Raw genomic sequence first — 20,092 nt, 5'->3', positions numbered from 1 at the left:
TAGGGAGGGCTTCCCGGTGCTTAGGCTCCAGCCTGACTGTCTATCAAAGTAGGCCACTATCCGTGCAGGCTTGGTGTAGGGCTGGGATGAACAGAGTGTCTTCTTGGCTCTCGGTTCTTTCCTGTTTTCTCGAAGTTATGAATGTGGCTTGTTCTTCTGGGGAGTTGCTCAGTCTTACCTCTCCATGTCTGGTCTCACAGAGCCATCTGTGGACTCACAGAGCTACAGCCCGGCTGTCTTGTACACCTGGGGACAATAGGTGGTGATTGGGTCTGGGTTAAGGGTGCATGTTAAAAAACTAAGAATTTTGAGCTGGGGAGCTGGCTTAGTGGGTACAGGGCTTGCAGAGTTTGGAATCCCAGCACCCACATAATAGCACATCTGTAACCCTGCACTGCGGGTGGAAACAGAAGGATCCCAGGACTTGCTGGCTAGCCGGTCTAGCTGAAACAAGCCCCTGCTTCAACGAGAGACTCTCAGAAGACATGAACTATCAAATCTATGGGTACTTCATGCACTTGCACAAGTGAGCGGGTGTACACACACACACACACACACACACACACACACACACACACACACACACACACCCCAGTCAGCACATGCACATGTGTGTACAAACACACAGAATAAAACATCACAAACATTTTCCTAGACTTCCAGAAGCCTGCATGCCTTCCTTTCCCCTCTGTGGTCCTAGAAGTAGCAGCCTGTTCCCAGAGCCCGCCAAGGAACATCCTCCCCTTCACACTCTCTCCTAATTACCTGTGCAGGGAGGAGAAGACGGAGCAGCTTGCAGATACCAGACACGAGGTGGACCAGCTGGTCCTGGAGCTTCAGAAGGCCAAGCAAGATGTGAGCACAAAGGCCTGGGCCTGCATGTACAGGGACTGAGACTGGGGTTCCCCAGTAACCGGTTCCAGGGGTTCAGGATGTAGCATGGGACTTGTCCAGCAAAGGTGTCCACAGTTGTTGTCCTGAGAGCTTCCTGGGGTGCCAGCCGTGTTTCTTAGTGAAAGTGTGGGAGACTCCACAGGGTGGCCTGGACACGGAGCTCCTAGGCCACCAGGAGATCCCACACTATAGGGATTTGACCCTTTCTTCCTCCTCAGATGAAGGCTTTAAACTGGGTTTTCACCTTCTCCGATCTTACAGAATATCCAGCTGGCGGCTGATGCCCGGTCAGCCCGTGCCTATCGGGATGAGCTGGATTCGCTGAGGGAAAAGGCTAACCGTGTGGAGAGACTGGAGATGGAACTAATCCGCTGTAAGGAGAAGCTGCACGATGTGGACTTTTACAAGGCTCGCATGGAGGTAAGCGGCCACCCTCGAGATAGAGTGAGGTGGCCAGATAGGCTTCCATCCAGTGCTGTTGGACACAGCCTCCCAAGCATGTGTCCTTGGAGGATCCGAGCAGAGAGCCATATTCCAGCAGCTGCCTCCTCCACAGCCCACCTGTCTAGGTCCTTCCTGGCTCCCCTTCTAGTCCTTCTCTCATCTCCAAATGTCGGGTGGGTGAGGGGGAACAGCGTCGTCTGATGAAGGACAGCCATGCTTTTTGGTTTTTCTTTCTTCTGCTTCATGCCTGTCTTAGGGTTTCTATTACTGTGGTAGACACCATGACCAAGAGGAACTTTGGGAAGAAAGGGTTTATTTTATATTGCAGCTTGTATTTAGTTCATCATTGATGGAGGTCGGGGCAGGAACCTCGAAGCAGGAGCTGATGGTGAAGTGCTGCTTACTGGCTTGCTCAGCTCAGGCATAGCACCGCCCAAACGACCCTCCCATATCAGTCTCTAATCAAGAAACTCCTTCAGGCCAGGTATTTTCTCAATTGAGAGTCACCTTTCCCAAATGACTCTAGCTTGTGTCAAGTTGACACAAAACCAGTCATCACAATAACATAATGGTGACTTCTATTTGTGTGTGTGGGTTTTTTTTTTGGGGGGGTGTTTTTTGTTTTTTGTTTTGTTTTGGTCTGCTTCTTAAGGTTTGCAATTTCTGGGCTACTTGCTAGGTGTCAGTTTCCATATCTATAAAATAAAAATACTGCTGCTAATGAAGATGAGCACTGTGGAGTGTGGGTCCCCTAGTCTATCCACAGGCAGTGGAGGCTGTGCCAGCGTATCATGGTTACTTTACCCACCGTGTTTGTAAGTGTGGGCACACACACTGTGTGTGTGGGGTCAGGGTGACTTTCCCGCATTGTCCTTCTCTTCCCTTGTTGAGGCCGAAAGAGCCACCTTGTCGCTCTGGCGATGTGCTGCTGCGACTCCAGGGGGCTGCTGTCCACGTCGCTGTCGGAGTGCCGTGACAACAATTGTGGCCACCGCGCCTGGCTTTTCAAAGTTTTAAAAAAGATGAACCTTATTTTTAATGGTGCCTCTGCAGGTGGGGGACTGTGTGCGTGTGTGACCTACAGAGGTCAGAGGTCAGAGGTGGTTGTGAGCTGCTCTAGAGGGATAGGGGCCGGGAACTGTTAAGCACTGAGCCTACCTCCCCACCCCATTGTGTCTAGTTTGGATGTGGGTTCCAGGGATGGAGCTGGAGTTGTCAACTTTATGTAGCAGGTGCTTTCGCCCACTCTCTGTCCCCCTCTTTTTTTTTTTTTTCTTTTTGAGATTGGATTTTGCTATCCTGCCCACAATGGCCTTGAATTCCTGGGCTCCAGCTGTCCTTCTTGGTGTTTGTCCTGGGTGGCCTGGTAGCTTCTGGGGTCACAGAGCACAGGTCTCGCAGCCCCGTCATCCCTGCTGTGGGACGCCCTTTCTTGTTGACACACTCACCCCGCTACAGCCAGGGTTGCTGAGGTGAGGATATGGCTGAGCGCTGCTTCTCAGACCCACTCAGGGAGTGTCCCCCTGAGGCATGTGAGTGTCTGGATGACTCACCTTGCTCCCTGCTAAGAAGACACCTTGCATTCTGGGCAAGGAGCTGGAGCAGGGGCCCAGGCCTTCCTTCCTTTGTCTTAGGAACAGCTCCGTGGCTCACTGCCTCGGCCCACATTGAGAGGTGTAAGTTCTGGCCCGAAGGGCTCTAGGTGGAGAGTGTGTGCCGTTTGGGCTTTGATGCTTACTCAGATGCCACCGTTGGAGCCTCAGGCGCAGTCTTGTACGGGTTTCCCCAAACTGCTGCCTCAGCACCTCTTCCTGAAGCTGTGAACTCGAAAGGTTCCCCTGCCAGACAGGGTTGGGAATACAGTGTGGTGGCCAGGACTCACTCCAGTACTCTGTTCCCCAGAGATGGGTGGGTCCCAGATCCAGACTCCACGTTCATTCCAACATTGTCCCAATGTTCTCCCTGGAATATGCAGACAATCTACTCTGTTAGGAGCTGCTGCTGCTGCTGATGGTGATGATGATAATGATATGGGAGTCGTGCTCGCTGCAAAAGGGAATATCTAGACGTAGAAAGAGGTTTGCAGGGAGACTCTTTCCCACCCATTTTCTCAACACCTGACTCAGTTTAGTACAGCAACACTTTTTATATTGTTAATTTCACAAGTCATCATGAAGTAAGTAGTTCTTTAGGGTTCACATTCGTTCTATTAATAGAAAGAACGTATTTGTCTACATGAGACCTTTCAGGGCAGATAATGATGCATGCATGGGTTTGCAGAAACTGTGGGGTCAGAGCCACCTGGTGAATTGGGCCTGAGAGAAGCTTGTGCTTCTGGAGTATGACCCCAGGACTCAGGTAACGGTGGAGCACACAGTACTTGGATGCTCCTTGGGTTGGGAATTCCCAACAGCCGTGTGAGTGTCTTTACCCCTTGGAGAACGTGAAGAACAGCTATGATACCTTCTTTGGCCTCTCCACACTTGACACACTTTTTGGTATGAGATTAACTTTGTGGTGATGTTGACTGAGCAATGTGGAGACAGTCGTGGGAATGACAGGGACACGGCCAGTCCCCTTGTTGTGGAATGTTTTTTAAGATGTGTTACATTTGTTTAATGATGCAAAGATGTATTCTTTTAATTTGCATTTGGTTAGCTCTGTGAAGCTGTGTTACTTTGCCTGTCTAAAACACCTGATGGTCTAATGAAAGGACATTAATCCCTTTGGGATAGGTGCATACCTGGTTGACCACATCAACTTAATTATGAAACAGAAATATGAGTTTGAAGCTATGAAACTTCTTCCTTCCCTGAATCTTAGCTCTTCATTTCTCAAGCTGTAGTCTGAATCAGCTGAGGGACCTGTTAAGAACACACACTTCAGGCTGGAGAGATGGCTCATCAGTGGTTAAGAACACTGGTCGATCTTCAGAGGCCCCAGGTTCAATTCCCAGCATCTACATGACAGCTCACAACTGTCAAACTCCAATTCCAGGGTATCCAGTGTCCTCTTCTGGCCTCTCTGGGCACCACGTGGTGCCCAGGTATGCATGTGGGCAAAACACCTATACATGTAAAAAAACACACATGCCTTCTTTTTCAAAGGTGAATGTTAATGATGGTTCATTATTAACAAGTTGGTAATGTGCTTGCTACACAAGCGGGAAGGCCTGAGTTCAGATTGCTCCTATGATCCCAGCTCTGAGGAGGTGGGTATAGGGATCCCTGGGACTTGCTGGCCAGTCAGTGAGTTCTTTAAAAAGTAGGAAAGTGATTGAGGAAGATGCTCAGCACCAACCTCTGGCCTTCTTGACACATAGATTTCTACCTCACTCTCCCCTGTCCCCCCCACACAGATAGAGATTGAATTCCTGGATTCTCGAGTCCCTAAGGAGCAGGCCTCACAAGTGCATTTCTGTAGATGGTGCTTCTGCACCCCCATGCTGGTGGACCTTTGCCAGTTTTCAAACAGGGCCTCACAGTGTATCCTAGGCTGCATCCTTCTGCCTCAGAGGTGCTACGATGGCGGGCGGGCGCTACCCTGCATTCTTTCCCACAGAGGCTCTCGGCTGCAGGTTGCTCACCTGCACAGGCAAGAATTACAGAACTCAATACCCGTCTGCGGTCAGCTCTGTGCGTGTGGGCTTCCAGCCCTGGCTGGGGATTCCACCTCACATGGCAGAAGGCACAAGCTTCTTGGGAACCCCTGCCCCAAGTGAAGGAAGCCATTGCTATGTGGAGTTCTGTGCTCTGCAGGGGAGAAGCCTGAGCTTCATTCTCCTTGAGACTGGAACAAGTGGAGTTAGTTATGCTGGGCAGGTGAGCAGGCTCATCTAAGCAAGAGTCTGGCTATAGCTTTCGCGTCCACATTGGTGACGCGTCTAGGTGACGGTGCTGGGGTGGGGGTGGGGTGACCGGGACATCCTCTCCGATGACACCAGTGCAGATCCCCAGAGGAAGAGTGTGTCAGTTGCTGGTGGGAGGAGGAGATGAAGGAAGGGCTCAGGTCCAAGGACAAGTGGAATTTCACTAGTAAAATGCAGACCACAAGTTTGCAGTTTGTTTTTAAACTCCAGCAGCTTTTCTGTGGTTCCTGGTCTAGTTCGCAGAAGGGTTGAAACCATACAACTGGGAGCAGTGGAGAGACAGGAAAAAGTGTGGAGTGGGCGCACAGTCAGACCGAGTGACTTCCCTTTGAAAACGGTGCTCCTCAGGGCCACTGCCTGGGGCAAGACGGTTGCCGTCCAGGTTGTCAGGAAGAGACACCGCCTGGAAGGTTTTCTTTTTCAGTGTTTTGGGATTGGCTTAAAATTTCTGCCTAAGGCAAAAGGCAGATGACCGAATGCTGTGTGCATCCTGGCATAGTGGCAATGGTCTTCCCTGTGCTGTGTAATCAACAGCCTTCCAAAAGTGCTAGTTTCGAAGTAATCAGAGGGGCAAGTGCTGGGTAAGTCTTGTCCTGTTATGACAGGAGGGGTGTGTCGTGCCCTGGCATCCCAGGCACAGAGGCATGCCTGCAGCGAGCTTATCCTAGCCAGCCCTTCTCTGTAGAGAACCCTGAGTGGAGATAAAAGCCCTGGAACAGGTCTTGCAGGGAAAGAGGCAGCCAGAGAGATGGGTGGGTCACTGGCAAGGCCCCGGCCTTTAGGAGCTTGGTTAATGACCAGTTCCAGCGTGTTTCGTACCTAATAACCTCCATTCCAAGATCACACCCCTAAGATGACAGCAGTAGGGTCCAGGGTCAGGAAGGGACAGAGTTTGACCCCAGGCCGACTTGTTCCCCTGTACCCTGAGGTTCCTAGCTCTTTTAGATGTGCCTGTCACCTTCAGCCAGAGATGCCCAGGACTCAGTAATGGTAAGCGCCCGGTGCCTTGAGCCTTGGGCTAGCTCCTTTCCTGCTCTCAGATCTCCATCCCGGAGGAGTCTCAGCTAATGTGTCCAGAATCACTGTTTGTGATTCTGTCTCTATACTGGCCTTTGTTGACCGTGGGGTCCAGTCATTTTCCTTGTACTTGTGCAGGGGTTCACCTCCACTTTTTTCTCCTCACCTCACCCCACCCCACCCCACATGGATCAGGCCCAGGGGCCCACCATCCTTTACACCCATGTCCCCACCTCCCAGCATGTTGCTGTCCTCCTCAGGAGGTTTCTGGAGCCTGTGCAGTCCTCTGGCTGCCTCCTGCTGGCTTACTCTGGTTACTCCATGGCTTGTACACAGAAGCCCTCCCTGAATGTAAACTGACTGCTGCTTAATCCCTTGGCCTGCTCCTGGGGTGCCCTCTCCAGTGGTCTCTCGCATACCTCTCCATCGCGGGAATGACTCCATGCTCTCCCTTTGTCCATCACTCAGTGCTGGCGCCCTTTGGCAACCCCTCTCCCCTCCACACATCCCACCCCACCCCACCCTGCTCCCGGGCCTCTGCAGCAGACTTTACAGGTTGCCTGCCTCTCCTTCTGCTCCTTCATTCAGGAGTTGTCCGCTTGGGGCCAGAAAGCAGGGCTGGGTCCATGAGCTCAGCAGGCCATGTCCCCAATCTCTTGCTTCGCGTTTCTTTTATAAGCACCCCTCCCCCATCTTTCTGGGCAATATATAAAAAATGGTATTACTGTGATGTGTGTTTCTGTCTATGTTTCCTGACCAGACTCAGCCCGGGCAGATAGTATGTGCCTCTCTGATAGTAAGGCCTCTGTGCCAGGGACATTCTCTGCTCTCGAGCCAGCAAGCTATAGTCTATAGATTAAATCCAGCCCATCACTGGCTTTTATGGGTACAGTTTTATTGGAACAAGATGCCCCATCCTCTAATCCCAACAGAGAGTGTTGCTTTCTGGTCCTTTACAGAGCAGGTGACACAGTGAGGCCTTTAAGTGAGCAGTAGTGACTATAGAGCCTGGCCTGTGTTTAGCTCTAGGTCCACCATAGCATCTAAGGCCCACAGTGACCCTGTGAGGTATAGCAGTCTCCTTTCTCCAGACAAGAAAAGGCATCACAGTTGCTAAGCAAGTGGTCTGGGATAGGAATGTGGCTGGCAGTCTCCAGAGCCCTGACTGGCTGCCAGAGAATGAGGGGGAGCCTTGGCCATTAAGGGGAAGAAAAGGGGCTAGAAGGGTGGTACAGGAGAACTAGAGGTACTTACAGAGAGACCCCAGGCTCCCCCAGTTCATGCCCAGCTAAGCAATCATGGCCCAAGTGAAGAATGTTAAGTTCCAGGGAGCTTGCTGGCCGAGGAGAACTCAGATGCTGGGTGGGTAGTCTTCTGTTCTTTTTGCCTTGGGGTGTCCTTTGTTGCTTCTGGGGACTGTGATGAGATCTATCGAGTTGAACAGAGTAGAGGGGACCTTTGGTTTCTGGTCTAGTCCCTACATTTCTTCAGGTCAGGCCATGTTGCAGGCAGGCACAGGCAGGCAGCCGTCAGGGTCAGGGTAGAACATACCCTGCCCTTGACGCTCTGTGGCTGAGGGGTGAGGCACTGGGTGAGGGATAGAGACAGGGCAGGAAGGAGTGAGAGGAGAGGCCTGTTGCTATGGGTCCAGTGGCCCAGCTCTTCCTTCCCTCAGCACTCTTGGGCTTTCCGTTGCAGTGGACCTCAGGAGCCATTGTGTGTTGTGATCCCAAGCTCACTGGAAAAGAGACTTTCTTTGATTCCACATCCCCTCCGGTGTTCGTGGGGGGTCAAGAGGCACTCCTGGAAACGAGTTGTTTTTTGTTGTTTGCTTTGTTTTTTGGTGGTAGGGACAGGGCCGAGAGCCTCGTGTATGCCAGGCATGTCCTCCACTGTTCAGCAACACCCTAAGCCCTTGCAAAACAGTTTTTGTCTGTCGGCAAGGGAGCTGCTTCCTGGGTGAGTGCTGGGTTGAACTTTGTCCTTCACAGGTGTGAAGTGTCCGTGACTGGAGCTGGGGAGTTCAGACATTGGGCACTGGGAATTGTACGCACATTATTAATCCACGTTTTCACTTAGACACCGTTATCCAACCTGGGAGTTCCTACAGCTAGAGTTCATAGTAGAGATGGAGTTGGCCCACGCGCCCCCTGAGGCACTCTTTCAAGTCACAATGGCAGATCAGGAGTGGACTTTCAAGTCGCTTGGAGACAGGACCTCTAGTCTAACCTATTGCTGTATAAACACCCCAGCTGTGGGCAGGGCAGGGTTGGGCTTGATAACAGCCTCCTGGTTAGGGCAGATAGGTATGCCGGATAGGTATGCCGGATAGCTGCCCAGAGCAATGGAGTCAGCCTTCTCACCCCTACAGACCACTAGTGGAGTCCTCGGCCTGTAGGAGCGTGAGCATAGCATCCTTCCTGGCTGCTCGTGGTCCTGGGAGGAGGTAGATGTGCAGAGCAGGGTGGAATGTCATTACCTAATACTGGGGATGTCGAGACCAAAGCAGAGGCTGTTTGAAAGGTGCTCAGAGATGATCCTGTTGGGTGCTGGTGCTGTCCTGCTTGTCAGAGTATCCGAGTCCTTCAAGGCCACCTCTAGCTCCCCCTTGCTACAAGACTCAGTGAAAAGAAGTGTAACGGTCCTGTCCCCAAAAGTTCCCAGAGTGGGGGAAGAGGACAGGACAGCCACCATTACCTCAGAGCAGGAGCAGGGAAGGATGGAAACCCAAATACCCAACTTAGTGACAAAGTAGACTCCCAAGTCAACTGCAGCCAGCCACTAGTTCTTACCTCTGCAAAATCCTCAGCCTAAAGAGCGTGAGTTCCTGTTTCCTTATGTCTTAAATACCTTGCTCTGCCCAGCCATCACTTCCTGGGATTAAAGGCGTGTGTGCTTCCCAAGCAAAGGCATGAGATCTCAAGTGCAGGGAGTAAAGGTGTGCACCACCACTGCCTAGCCCTGTTTCTTTCCTATACTGGATCGATCTCATGTAGTCCAGTATGGCCTTGAACTCACAGAGATCCAGGATCTCTGTCTCCCGAGTGTTAGGATTAAAGGTGTGTGCCACCACTGCCTGACCTCTATGTCTAGTCTAGTGGCTGGCTTTGTCCTCTGATCCTCAGGCAAGTTTATTAGGGTACACACTATATCACCACAAGAGGATGCTGGACCCTTTTGCTGATTTGAGACCCTCATTGATTGTTTTCTGTCTTATGTCATTGGTGGCAATCTGGGCCTCTTATTAACCAGAGGCCCTTGAGAAGGAGAAAACAGTGTCTGAGCCTGCAGCCTAAGTGGGAACTTTGGCCTCGGCCTGCAGCAGGCCTGTGACTTTGGGCGCCTTCCTTAATGCACTTGAGTTGGTCCTTCGTCTATAGGAAGAGACTGACCCTGACCCTGACCTGCCTGCCCTCGGAGGGGTGCTGTAAGGAGCAGGCGAGGGAGGACCAGCCACAGTGATGTGGTCTTTGTCAGGCATGGAGTCTCTGGAGGCAAAATGGAGACTCTAAAATCAATGAGCTGCTTCCCAGGGCCAGCTTTGATCAAGCCCAGGTCCATGAGTGCTTTCCTCCACCAGGAAGCTTGGATTCAGGCCCATGTGGGAGAATGAGTACACGGTGGGTACGTGGAAGCTCCAGCCTTGGTCCTTGTTGCAGTCTGTGAGTGCGACAAGTCTTGGGGATCTTCACCACCCAGGAAGGTGGCAGTTCCCCGCATGCACTGTTTATAAACTGTGAGGATGTGGGAGACATGCAAGCCACCCCACCTCCTACCCAGGACACCAAGTGCTTCTAGGAAGGGCTCATGGGACATGAGAGGCTCAGGACAAGGTCTGGTAGGCGTGGCCCATAGATTGGCTTCTTCCTGTGATGCCAGCAGAGGCCACTTTCTGCCTGTGTCTGTCTGGGATTCGTGTTCCCTGCTTTGCTGTGCTGTGACTTGACTGCCCCCTTCTTGTCCGGCCTACATACTGGATAGAGGCTCCGACTCGGTCCTGGGCTCTGTCCCCTCTGGTCTCTCAGCCGCTCCCTTCACTTCCCTTTGTTAAAGGAAACGCGGGCAAACGGTGACCCTCATTGTCAGCAGAGTCCACTTTCCAGTGGGGTCCAAATTGAGGATCATCTGGCTGTGGAAGACCTCGAGGAAGGGTTGCCTCCCCAAAGTTCCTTGTTATCTGCTGTGCTGGGGATCAACCCCTAGGACCTTGTGTACGCAAAGCATTCGCGCTGTACGGATCTACACCCCAGCACCATTAAACACTTTCTTGATTCTTGAATTTTTTTTCTTTGAGAGTTACTTGCCTGGCCTCAAGGGAACCAACCAGTGAGGCTGAGAAGGACTAGATGCAGAGCTTCCCACCGCCTGCGTCCCTCGGCTGGTTGCTTGGCTCCAGGGTCTGAAAGCACTTTGTTTGGCAGTCCTGTGGTCATGACCCTGGCCTTTATCTGACAGCTCTCCTGTTGGTGTTTGCTCTTCAGGAACTGAGAGAAGACAACATCATCTTAATCGAGACCAAGGCCATGTTGGAGGAGCAACTGACCGCCGCCCGTGCTCGAGGTGATAAAGTCCACGAGCTGGAGAAGGAGAACTTGCAACTAAAATCTAAACTCCATGACTTGGAACTGGTAGGAATGTAGCGGGTGCCATGTAAAGCGATGGCGGGGGTGTAGGAGGCGCGAGCTCCTGGGATGTGTCAGCTTCTGAGTTTGCTGCCTGCCAGCAGCCTGCTAACTTAAGAGCTTGCAAAGCTCGGTGGCTCAAGTGGACACTTAACTGCCCTCGAAACAGCTAGGACCTGGCTTGTATGTTGCTTCTGCAAGGATGAGCACATACGTCTTTTTCAAGGGTCCTCAGTGGCTCTTGAGTGGGTTGAGCACTGGCGTGTCATCCCTGTCACAGCCTTTGAGGCTGCAGAGACTAGAGCCAACAAGCTGCCCGTCACCACAGTATATATAATATTGCAAAGCACTGTTCCTTGTGTTCCTACGTTCAGAGTGTTCACTGAGACCTTAGGACTTCCTTCTTAACCTAGTCAGGCCAAGGGCCTGTCAAGTAGGGGTCCTGTGTACAACGCTCTGTCTGAAAGGAAGCATTCTGTCCTTCTGAGTGGGTGGTGGTGGATACTTGTGTCTGAGGCCAGTTAGACCTCTCACACTTTCCCTCTTTCTGCCCTAGGATCGGGACACAGATAAGAAACGAATTGAGGAGCTGCTGGAAGAAAACATGGTTCTGGAGATCGCACAGAAACAGAGTATGAATGAGTCGGCCCACCTGGGCTGGGAGCTGGAACAGCTGTCCAAGAACGCAGACTTGTCTGATGGTAGGTAGTGCCGAGCCCTTGGCTGACTCTGCGTCTTCCTAACAGCCCATCGATTCTCCACAAGTAAATGTGATTTCCTCAAGTGCCATTTGGAGCTGTTTGATTATGGTCGTCCCCAGGGGAAACATGAGTGGCCTGGCAGCCCGGATGCCCGGAAGTAAACTACAAATGAAGTGTTGGGATTTCTTGGTTTCCCATATGGACACTCAGGAGCTTCCAGATCACAGCTCTTTGCTGATGACAGAAAGCCCTGACACTGGAAGTGTCCCCAGTGATCACTAATCCTTATTATAAATGGACCCTGGACATTATCTGCCCTGTTCATTTGCATAATTGGGCAGGATGGATACAGCCGGTCCTGTCTCCCTGGTGGCGATGATAAGTGGCTGTTGGTCCCCAGTCTCAGGCTCTTTATAGATCTTCCTGGGGGAAGAGGGGGAGGGGAGTCCTCCTTCCTGGCACGCACTGCTGCCCTCTGCCGGCACCCTGAGATAAGGTGTGCATTATGGGAAGGGTGGGGGACCCCAGTCAGCACTGTAGCAGGAAGCTCCAGCGCCCAGCAAACAATAAGCCAATTCCTGTGTTTGAAAATAGCCACATTCACCTTTCCCATGCACCCAACATAACAAGTTAGTACTGACTTAGCACTTGACCGAGCAGGCTTGGGCGTTTGGCTCGGTTTAGGTTTGAAAGATACCGATAAAAACTCCCTGAGAATACTACTCAGGTCTGTTTCTGTGCTCTTACCAGCCCTGAACGTGGGCTGGTTGAATTAAAGCGTTGAATTAACTCGTTTCTGTGGACACTGAACTGTGTCTGCTTTGGTGCTTGTGTGCCCAGCTGGGGAGCCACACAGGGTGGGAGAAGGCATTGTTTCTGCCTCTGAATGAAGTTCAAGACCACCAGGAGAAACTTCTGCTCCCTGGTGGACTGGAGAAGCGGTGCAGGCTCCCGGGACCAAGCTCAAAGGCCTGATCCATTCACACTGCTTAGTATATAGTTTATGAACCCTTTAAGGTCAATGGCCATGATTGATTGATTTCTTCTTCTTTTTTTTTATTTTAAAAATTAGATTTATTTACATGTGTATGCATACATGGAAGTCAGGACGGTTTGTGGGGATTGGTTATTCCTCCACCATGTGAGAACCCAATCCCAGGTCATCAGGCTTTGTGGCATGTACTTTTACTCACCGAGCCATCTCATTGGCCACATGATTTTGCCTGCATGCATATCTCTGTACTGCTTGCATGCCTGGTGCCCACGGAGGCCAGAAGAGGGTCTTGGATCCCTTGGAACTAGAGTTATAGGTGGTTTTGATCTGCCATGTGGGTCCTGGGAACTGAACCCAGGTCCTCTGCAAGAACAGCTCTTGACCACCGAGCCATCTCTCTGGGCTTGTGATTTATTCTTAGTGATAGTGTTGGTTGGTCTCATTTGGTCTCACTATGTTGCCTAAACTGGCTCCAGACTCCTGGGCTCAGGTGAGCCTCCTGCTCCATTCTCCTGAGTGGCTGGATTAAGCTGTGCCTGGCCCTAAATACTTCAGATTGTGCTTGGGCTGCGGATTGAAGTCAGGGCCTCATGTATACAGAGCACATCCATTACCATTGAGCTCTACCCCTGGCCTCTCCAGTGGGCTCTGAAGGACAGAAGGACTTGGAAAAGACACGGTTTAGAGTGCTGGCTCCTCTGCTTGTGACCTGTGTGACCTGGAGTAATACCATGTCTTTAAACTTTAGCTCCCCATCTGCCAAACGGGCTTGCCCTCAGCCTCACGGCAGGAGACTGAGGCTTTAGCCCTACCTGGCCCCATTTGTGTTTACTGTACCTGTGAGTCCCGGTTGCTAGGTGGTCTGATGAACGAGCCTTTGTGCCTGATCAGGGTGGATCTTGCTTGCGCTGCTGATAAGCTGCTTGCACTCAGTACCGGTGTTGACCTTGTAGAAGCTTGAAAGTCGCTTTGTCCTGCGTCTCAGCATGGGAGGAGCAGAAACATGGATGGTAGTGAAATACCCAAAATGAGGCCAGCGAGACGGCTCAGCAGCTAAAGAAGCTTGCTGCCAAGCCTGAGGACCTGAGTTCAATGCCCAGAACCCACATAAAGGAGGAGAGTGTCAACTGCGGTTGTCCTCTGACTTCCATGTGCGTGCACTCATGCACAGGCACATGCATAAATAATTGTAATAAAAATTAACACTTAAGATACTAAATGTATGGAGATTTCACCGTTATAAACATGACCTCTACATAAGTGCTGCAGAAGTACTGTCCAACAGGAAGAAGTAATGTCCAACATTGCAGAAGTAATGGCCACAGGTTGAGTTAGTGGACTTTTAGGCCAGGTGCTTTACTTAGGTTCCTTTTTTTTTTTTTAATTAAAATATAGTTATATAATTTCTCCCCTTCCTTTTCTTCTCTCCAATTCTTCCCATGTACCCCACTTGCACTCTCTCAAATTCATGGCCTCTGTATAACTGTACACACATACACACACACACACACACACACACAGAGAGAGAGAGAGAGAGAGAGAGAGAGAGAGAGAGAGAGAGAGAGAGAGCGCTAAATATATAAATACACCCTACTCAGTCTATATACTGTCTCTTGTATGTGTGTGTGTTCAGGGCTGGCCATTTCATTTGGTATTGGATAACCAATTCCTCTTGCTTGGGGAAGACTACTTCTCCTGTTCTCAACATTCCTTCGTTGCCTGTAATTCTTTGCCTACGTTGAGATCCCATGTGATTTTCCTGTGGCATGTTAGTGTGTCAGTTGGTATTGTCCTGTTGGTTTTGTTTGGGTAGCCATGATGAGGAAACTTCTTTGTGTAGCTTCTTTGACATCTCTAGGGCATTAACTCTCACAGCCAACTTCCTGTTCCTCTGGCTCTTACATTCTTCTCACCCCTCTTCTGCTGTGACACCTGACCTTAGGTGCAGGTGTTGTGTTGTAGACGTATCAGTTGGGGCTGGGCACCACGTGGTGGTTTGTTCTCTGCATTTTGATTGGTTGAGGGTTTCTGTCATGATCTCCCTCTGTTTGGTGAGTCCTACACAGGATACATATTTAGAAAGTGGTTAGACACTATGCTGGTTTAGTAAAGCATGGTTGTTGGTTCTCCTCCAGGATCCGTGATGGCTAGGTTGCTTTCTTTAGCTGAGAGGAGGCCTCCCAAGTGTCTCTGAACCTGTGTTGATGCTGAGATTGGACCTACTGTGCGGTCACCACAGCCCCTCCCCATTGCTGCCATTGTTGATTTGCGTCTCTAAGACGGCCTGTTGGGTCTGTGCTGTTGCTCTGGTCGGTGATTACACAGCAGAGGACACGAACTCTTCAGTCCTTACAGTTGCCCACGGCAACATCACAGGCTGGGTTTGGACATACGTGGATGTCTTTGCTGAGGACCTCAGCACCTCTCTACTTCCTCTCATAGAGCTTGGGTGATAAGAGTCAGGAGTGGAGGGGCAGAGAGCATCAGCAGTGCGGTGCGATGAGGCTGGAGTTGGTGAGCAGACAGAGGAGGGGCTGGGGAACAGCCTTGACTGTCTCTTTAGGGTGTTCCAGGCCTGCAGCTCTCCTCCGAGAAGCTCTAGGACTTACCTGAGGCCTTGCACCTGCTTGTATGAGCAAAGATCAAGAAGTCTAGTCCTTGACTCTCAAAGTGCTGGGTTATGTGAACGCAAAGTAGATGCCTTTTAAAACATTTACCTCATCTCGCTGAGACATCTAAAGCAGCTTTGCATGCGTTGTCTGACTTTCTTCAACGTAACTGTGAAGTTAGAGGAAATCTCTCCTATCAAGGTTCTAGCCCAGGCTGACCAGCTATAGGTGTGTGTGTGTGTGTGTGTGTGTGTGTGTGTGTGTGTGTGTGTGTACACACATATACAGGCACCGCTTTCCTTCACTCACAGTCATCTGGTCCCTTTGCCCTCCCTGCTCAGCAGCCTAGATGCTCACTGCTCCTGGAGTGGACACAGAAAATACCTGCCACCCTTGAGTCAGTCACGTGAGCAGCATGGTGATCCAGGTTCCCTCAAGTCCCACGATTGGCTCCTACATTGTCATCTGGTTCCTCCTTAAGCTCTAGATTGAACAGACCCAACTACCCAACTGCCAGCAGAGGCCCTCCCTCTTGGGTGCTAAAGCAGCAGTCCCATTGGGATGAGAATGGAATGCAAGGGGGGTGCCTAGCTCTCGGGACTCGGTATCGGTGAAGTTATTAAGGCCACTCCACGTAGTTAAAAGGGAAGTTTATTGTGTGGGGTAACTTACAAGTGAAGGGATAGGTTGCAGGGTCTGGGAAAGGTGTAGCGCAGTCTGGTGGCGGTGTTCTCTGGAGAACTCTGCTCAGTCTCGCTCCAGCGTCCAGCGTCCAGGGTCCAGGAACCAAGAGAGCTGGCCCATCCGGATCTCGGGTCTTCAGGGTCCTTTCTCGGCCCCTCCTTGTAGGTGTGACAGTTACTGAAGCCTCAGTGGGGGTTGGAACTTCCAGATCAAAGCTGGAATGGCTACCCGCTACAGCTCGGCTTGTGTCAGAGGGTGGAAGCGGGTTCCCAGAATGCTAGGCCCTGACTGACTCCGCACTTCAGCCTCCAGGAAGTCCTTCGTGTTCGAGCTGAACGAGTGTGCCTCCAGCCGCATCCTGAAGCTGGAGAAGGAGAACCAGAGCCTCCAGAGCACCATCCAGGGGCTGCGGGACACGTCGCTGGCACTGGAAGAGAGCAGCCTCAAATGTGGGGAGCTGGAGAAAGAGAACCAGCAGCTTAGCAAGAAGGTGATTTCCCCGGGCTGGCACAGGGGCGCCCAGTGTGCATCGCGGGAAGTTCCGTGTCTCTGGGGCCCTTAACCAGACTCCAGGGAGACAGCTGTCACTTCCTTACTGGTGGCTCTCCTGTAGGACCTGTGTCTCATGTCTGCATTCCCTTGATTTGCTTCTCAGTCCCCTATAAGGCACCTGGGGCAGTGGGGGGCAAGGGGACAGGGGCTCCTGGGAGGAGACCAGCCCCCAAGGACCCTGCCTCCGCTGCTTTCTCTCTCCTGGGGGTGCAGGGCGGTCAGCTTAAACCCTCCTGCTGTGAATAGGACCTTCGTGGAACCATCTAGCTGTATTTACCCCTTTCGTGGTCCTTTGAAGTACTGTGTGTCACGTGACATTTTAGCTGCCAAATGACTTGTTTTTCCTTTAAGGGACAGTAGGTGACACCCCTCTCTCGTGCCTTGTCTTTTGGTGCAAAGCAAAAAATGGCAGACGTGAGCACATGGTTTGGTCTCTGAGATTGCTGTGGTCCCAGGGCGGGGGATGTCTTTCTAAATGGGCATCCAGTGTTGGACCAAGTGAAAAAGAGCTGACATCAATAGCCTACCCTCTGTATACACACGTGCAGCATGGCTGTTCCTGCCCCTGTCCAGTCCTACCTTCTTCTGCTTCCCCTCAGCTGTCCTGTGGCCTCTCACCAGCCCTGTCCTGCTGTGGTCCCCGGAAAGCCATGACTTCCCACAGTTCCCAGTAACTAGGGAGCAGTAGGACACTAGAGGAGGTTGCTTCTCCCAGACCAGCGTTGTCTGTCCTGTGTCCTGCCCGTAGAGCGCCCTGCGCCTGGCAGCAGTCTGCCCAGCCAGCAGCGGCGGCGGCTGTTTTCCGTCCTTTATACAGGTCTCACTGACTGTCTTCTGGTCCCAGTTCCCTGTGTTTGATGGGTCAGCACTTCATCCCCAGGAGGAAGTCACATTCAACCAGCTCAGCTCCCCTTAATTTCCTTTCTCTAACCCCAGCCGTCCTCTGTGGGGTAGGGCTCACCGGGAGTCCTTGGCGTTCCCCTGCCTCACCCCTAGCAGCCAGGCTGCAGCCGGTGTAGGTCTGAGGTCTTTGTGGAAATCTGAGTTCTCAGAGCTCGTGTTCTTCTTCGTACTTCCCTGGGTCCTGGAGACGCCGCCTCCCTCCTGTTCTTGTGTAACTTTATACCAGTGTCACCAAGGTTCAGCTCCTTTAGACAACTAGGAAAAGATTCCATGTTATCAGAGGTGGGGGTGGGCCCTGCCTGCTTTGGGGCCATCGCAAGAAGTCAGGAGCAGCTGTCTGAATGTCTGAGCCCCAACTGTAAGGACAGAGCTTTCTCAGGCTCACGCTCCTGCAGCTAGCTCTCAGCCCAACATAGTCAGCTTGCCGGTGGGCAATGGGGTGTGTGTGGGGGGTGGGGAGTGCTGTCTTCAATAAGCAGTAGAGTGTGGAACAGAGAACTAAGAAAGGAGAAAATGGAGGCTATCCAGAGGGGTCAGTCAGGATACAGGAAAATCCCATGTTTAGGTAGCTGCGGCAACATCAGACACAAAGGCTGGCATGGTTTTCTAGGAATGGGGTCGAGCATATTTTGGGGAGTGAGATGAAGGCCAACAAGCGTGGTCTTCTTCATCATAGGTCAGGGCAGAGCTGGGGGCCTCATCCCACAGGCCTGGGAGTATGCACAGGAGGGACAGAAGTCCCGCCCTTCTTAAAGGTGTTGGGCCAGTCACCGACCCATGCGGGCCACTACTCTTCCCCAACTGTGAGCGCACTTCTTGTTTCTGGCCCCGCAGTTTGCTCTGTGCTGAGCTACCTCAGCCTCCCTTCTGAGTATCAAGTCTCAGATGAGGAACGGCACAGAGATACGGGTGAGATAGGAGGTCTTGATTTGGGGAAAGACCTGTGTGTGACACTTCACAGCACCCTCTGGAAAGCCATAACCAACATGGCTGGATGAGGCACGCCTGCCCTAGGGTCCTGTGCTGGGACTCCTAACAACCATGATGCATGCACACCCCTGCTGGCCCCACCTTTCCCACTGGTGGACCCCAGCTTTTCCTGTAGAGGGTGGCACCTCAAGAAGGAGAAAGATTGCAGAGTCACTGTAGACAGGGATGCTTGGAGCTCTGGGAGGGAGCTTAATCCTTTGTCCATGCCACACCTCAGTGTGGACAGCCGAGTGAGAGCCACTGCTCAGTCCCTGTGCTCTCAGGGTCCCTGGGCATCTCTGGTTCTCCCTTAAAGGTTCAGATTGAGTGGTAGCTCAGCTGAGCTTCAGACACTTCTCAGCATCACTTTTAGAGCAGTGGCCCCCAACCAGCAGCCTGAGGCACACTAAGATGACATAAAATGGTGATCTCCAGGCCCCACCCCCAGACACACACTAAGATGACATAAAATGGTGATCTCCAGGCCCCACCCCCAGACACACACTAAGATGACATAAAATGGTGATCTCCAGGCCCCACCCCAGACCCATCGAGTCAGAAAGTGGGCATGGGCCTTGAAGTCTCCAGGGAGGGTCAGCTACCTGTGGTCAGTAGGTGTCATGATTGAGCATGATTTTTGACTCTTTGCCACTTCGAGACCAGCATCAGCGTCTCATGCTGAATACGCTTGGTGACAGCAGGAAGAGACAGCCCAGGCTCAAAGCCTCGGCAGAGCAGACGATAGCATGGGCATCTCCAGAGAACAGGATTGGCAGCCCTGCCGAGTCAGGGCCTGCGTCCTAACGCGCACCCGCTTCAGAGCCTGGTGTTGGCAGGTAGTAATGGGAGGGTTATCATCTGTCCAGGCAGAATGATACAGTCTGGTCTGGGGCAGCAGCCATGGAGTGTCGGGGCGAGTAGAGTGGGCAGAAGGGGCAGGGCTTGATGACAGGTTTACCTGAGGGTGGGTGATAAAACCCAAGCATCTGGGTGCTTTCCCCAAGTATAAGGAAGGGAAGGAGCCACACAGTCCTTGTGGGGAATCCAGCACTGGGTGTTGGGGTGTGTGGTCTGACACAGAGCGGAAGTAGATGAGGTCAAGAAAAAAAGCAAGATATGGGGTAGATCAGACACAAGGCAGCATGGGTAACCTGGGACAGACGAGGGCAGGCTGCTGCCGAGGAACTTCTCTTACCCCAAGCAGGAAGTTCAGGTGATGTCAGGTTGATGATGGAGGGAGGGAGGGAGGCTATTGCTGCAAAGTGACACTAACACCTTGTTTCTCAAGGGCCTGTGGGGATAACCTGGGCAGAGAAGGGTTAGTCTGTCTGTCTGTCTGTCATCTGTCTGTGGAAACACAGCTCACTTGGTTAGACTGACGTCACACAGGCTGCATCTTTAAATCTGCAGATTGAAAAGTTGCAAACGCAGCTGGAGAGAGAAAAACAGAGCAACCAGGACCTGGAGACTCTCAGTGAGGAGCTGATCCGAGAGAAGGAGCAGCTGCAGAGTGACATGGAGGCCCTGAAGGCCGACAAGGCCAGGCAGGTAGGCATGCCGTCGCCGTCACCACCTCACTTGCGCATGCTAGCAGGAGAGGAGCTGAGGAGCACGGCCATGTCTCCTCCACCCCTCTGTCAGTGTCTTCGGATAGTTCTGATTGTTCTGACTCTGGGAAGGAAAAGACCAGAGTCCCTGGCACGGTGCATCATCCTGTGGCCGTGACAAACACCATGACCGAAAGCCATGTAGAGGAAGAGATGGTTTATTTCAGTTTGCAGGTACATCATAAGGGAAGTCAGGGAAGCTAGTACTCCACCCTTCATACTTCCAAG

At 52.0% G+C, this 20,092-nt stretch overlaps 1 protein-coding gene across 3 annotated transcripts in view; it reads left to right on the top strand.

The window, feature by feature from the left end:
* Ccdc88c (coiled-coil domain containing 88C) overlaps positions 1-20,092 on the top strand; it is a 124,856-nt gene that overhangs the window by 64,748 nt on the left and 40,016 nt on the right. For all 3 annotated transcript variants that reach the window (XM_028886653.2, XM_037210784.1, XM_028886654.2), the window contains 6 exons: positions 774-855; positions 1,156-1,314; positions 10,705-10,851; positions 11,402-11,546; positions 16,139-16,323; positions 19,668-19,805. In XM_028886653.2, coding sequence (XP_028742486.1) covers positions 774-855; positions 1,156-1,314; positions 10,705-10,851; positions 11,402-11,546; positions 16,139-16,323; positions 19,668-19,805 — 856 coding nt within the window. The remainder of the gene's footprint in view (positions 1-773; positions 856-1,155; positions 1,315-10,704; positions 10,852-11,401; positions 11,547-16,138; positions 16,324-19,667; positions 19,806-20,092) is intronic.

The sequence above is a fragment of the Peromyscus leucopus genome, chromosome 14, assembly GCF_004664715.2.
Source record: "Peromyscus leucopus breed LL Stock chromosome 14, UCI_PerLeu_2.1, whole genome shotgun sequence".
Classification (NCBI taxonomy): Eukaryota; Metazoa; Chordata; class Mammalia; order Rodentia; family Cricetidae; genus Peromyscus; species Peromyscus leucopus.
The sequence above is the reverse complement of the archived record's forward strand: the minus strand, read 5'-3'. Positions and strand labels throughout refer to the sequence as shown.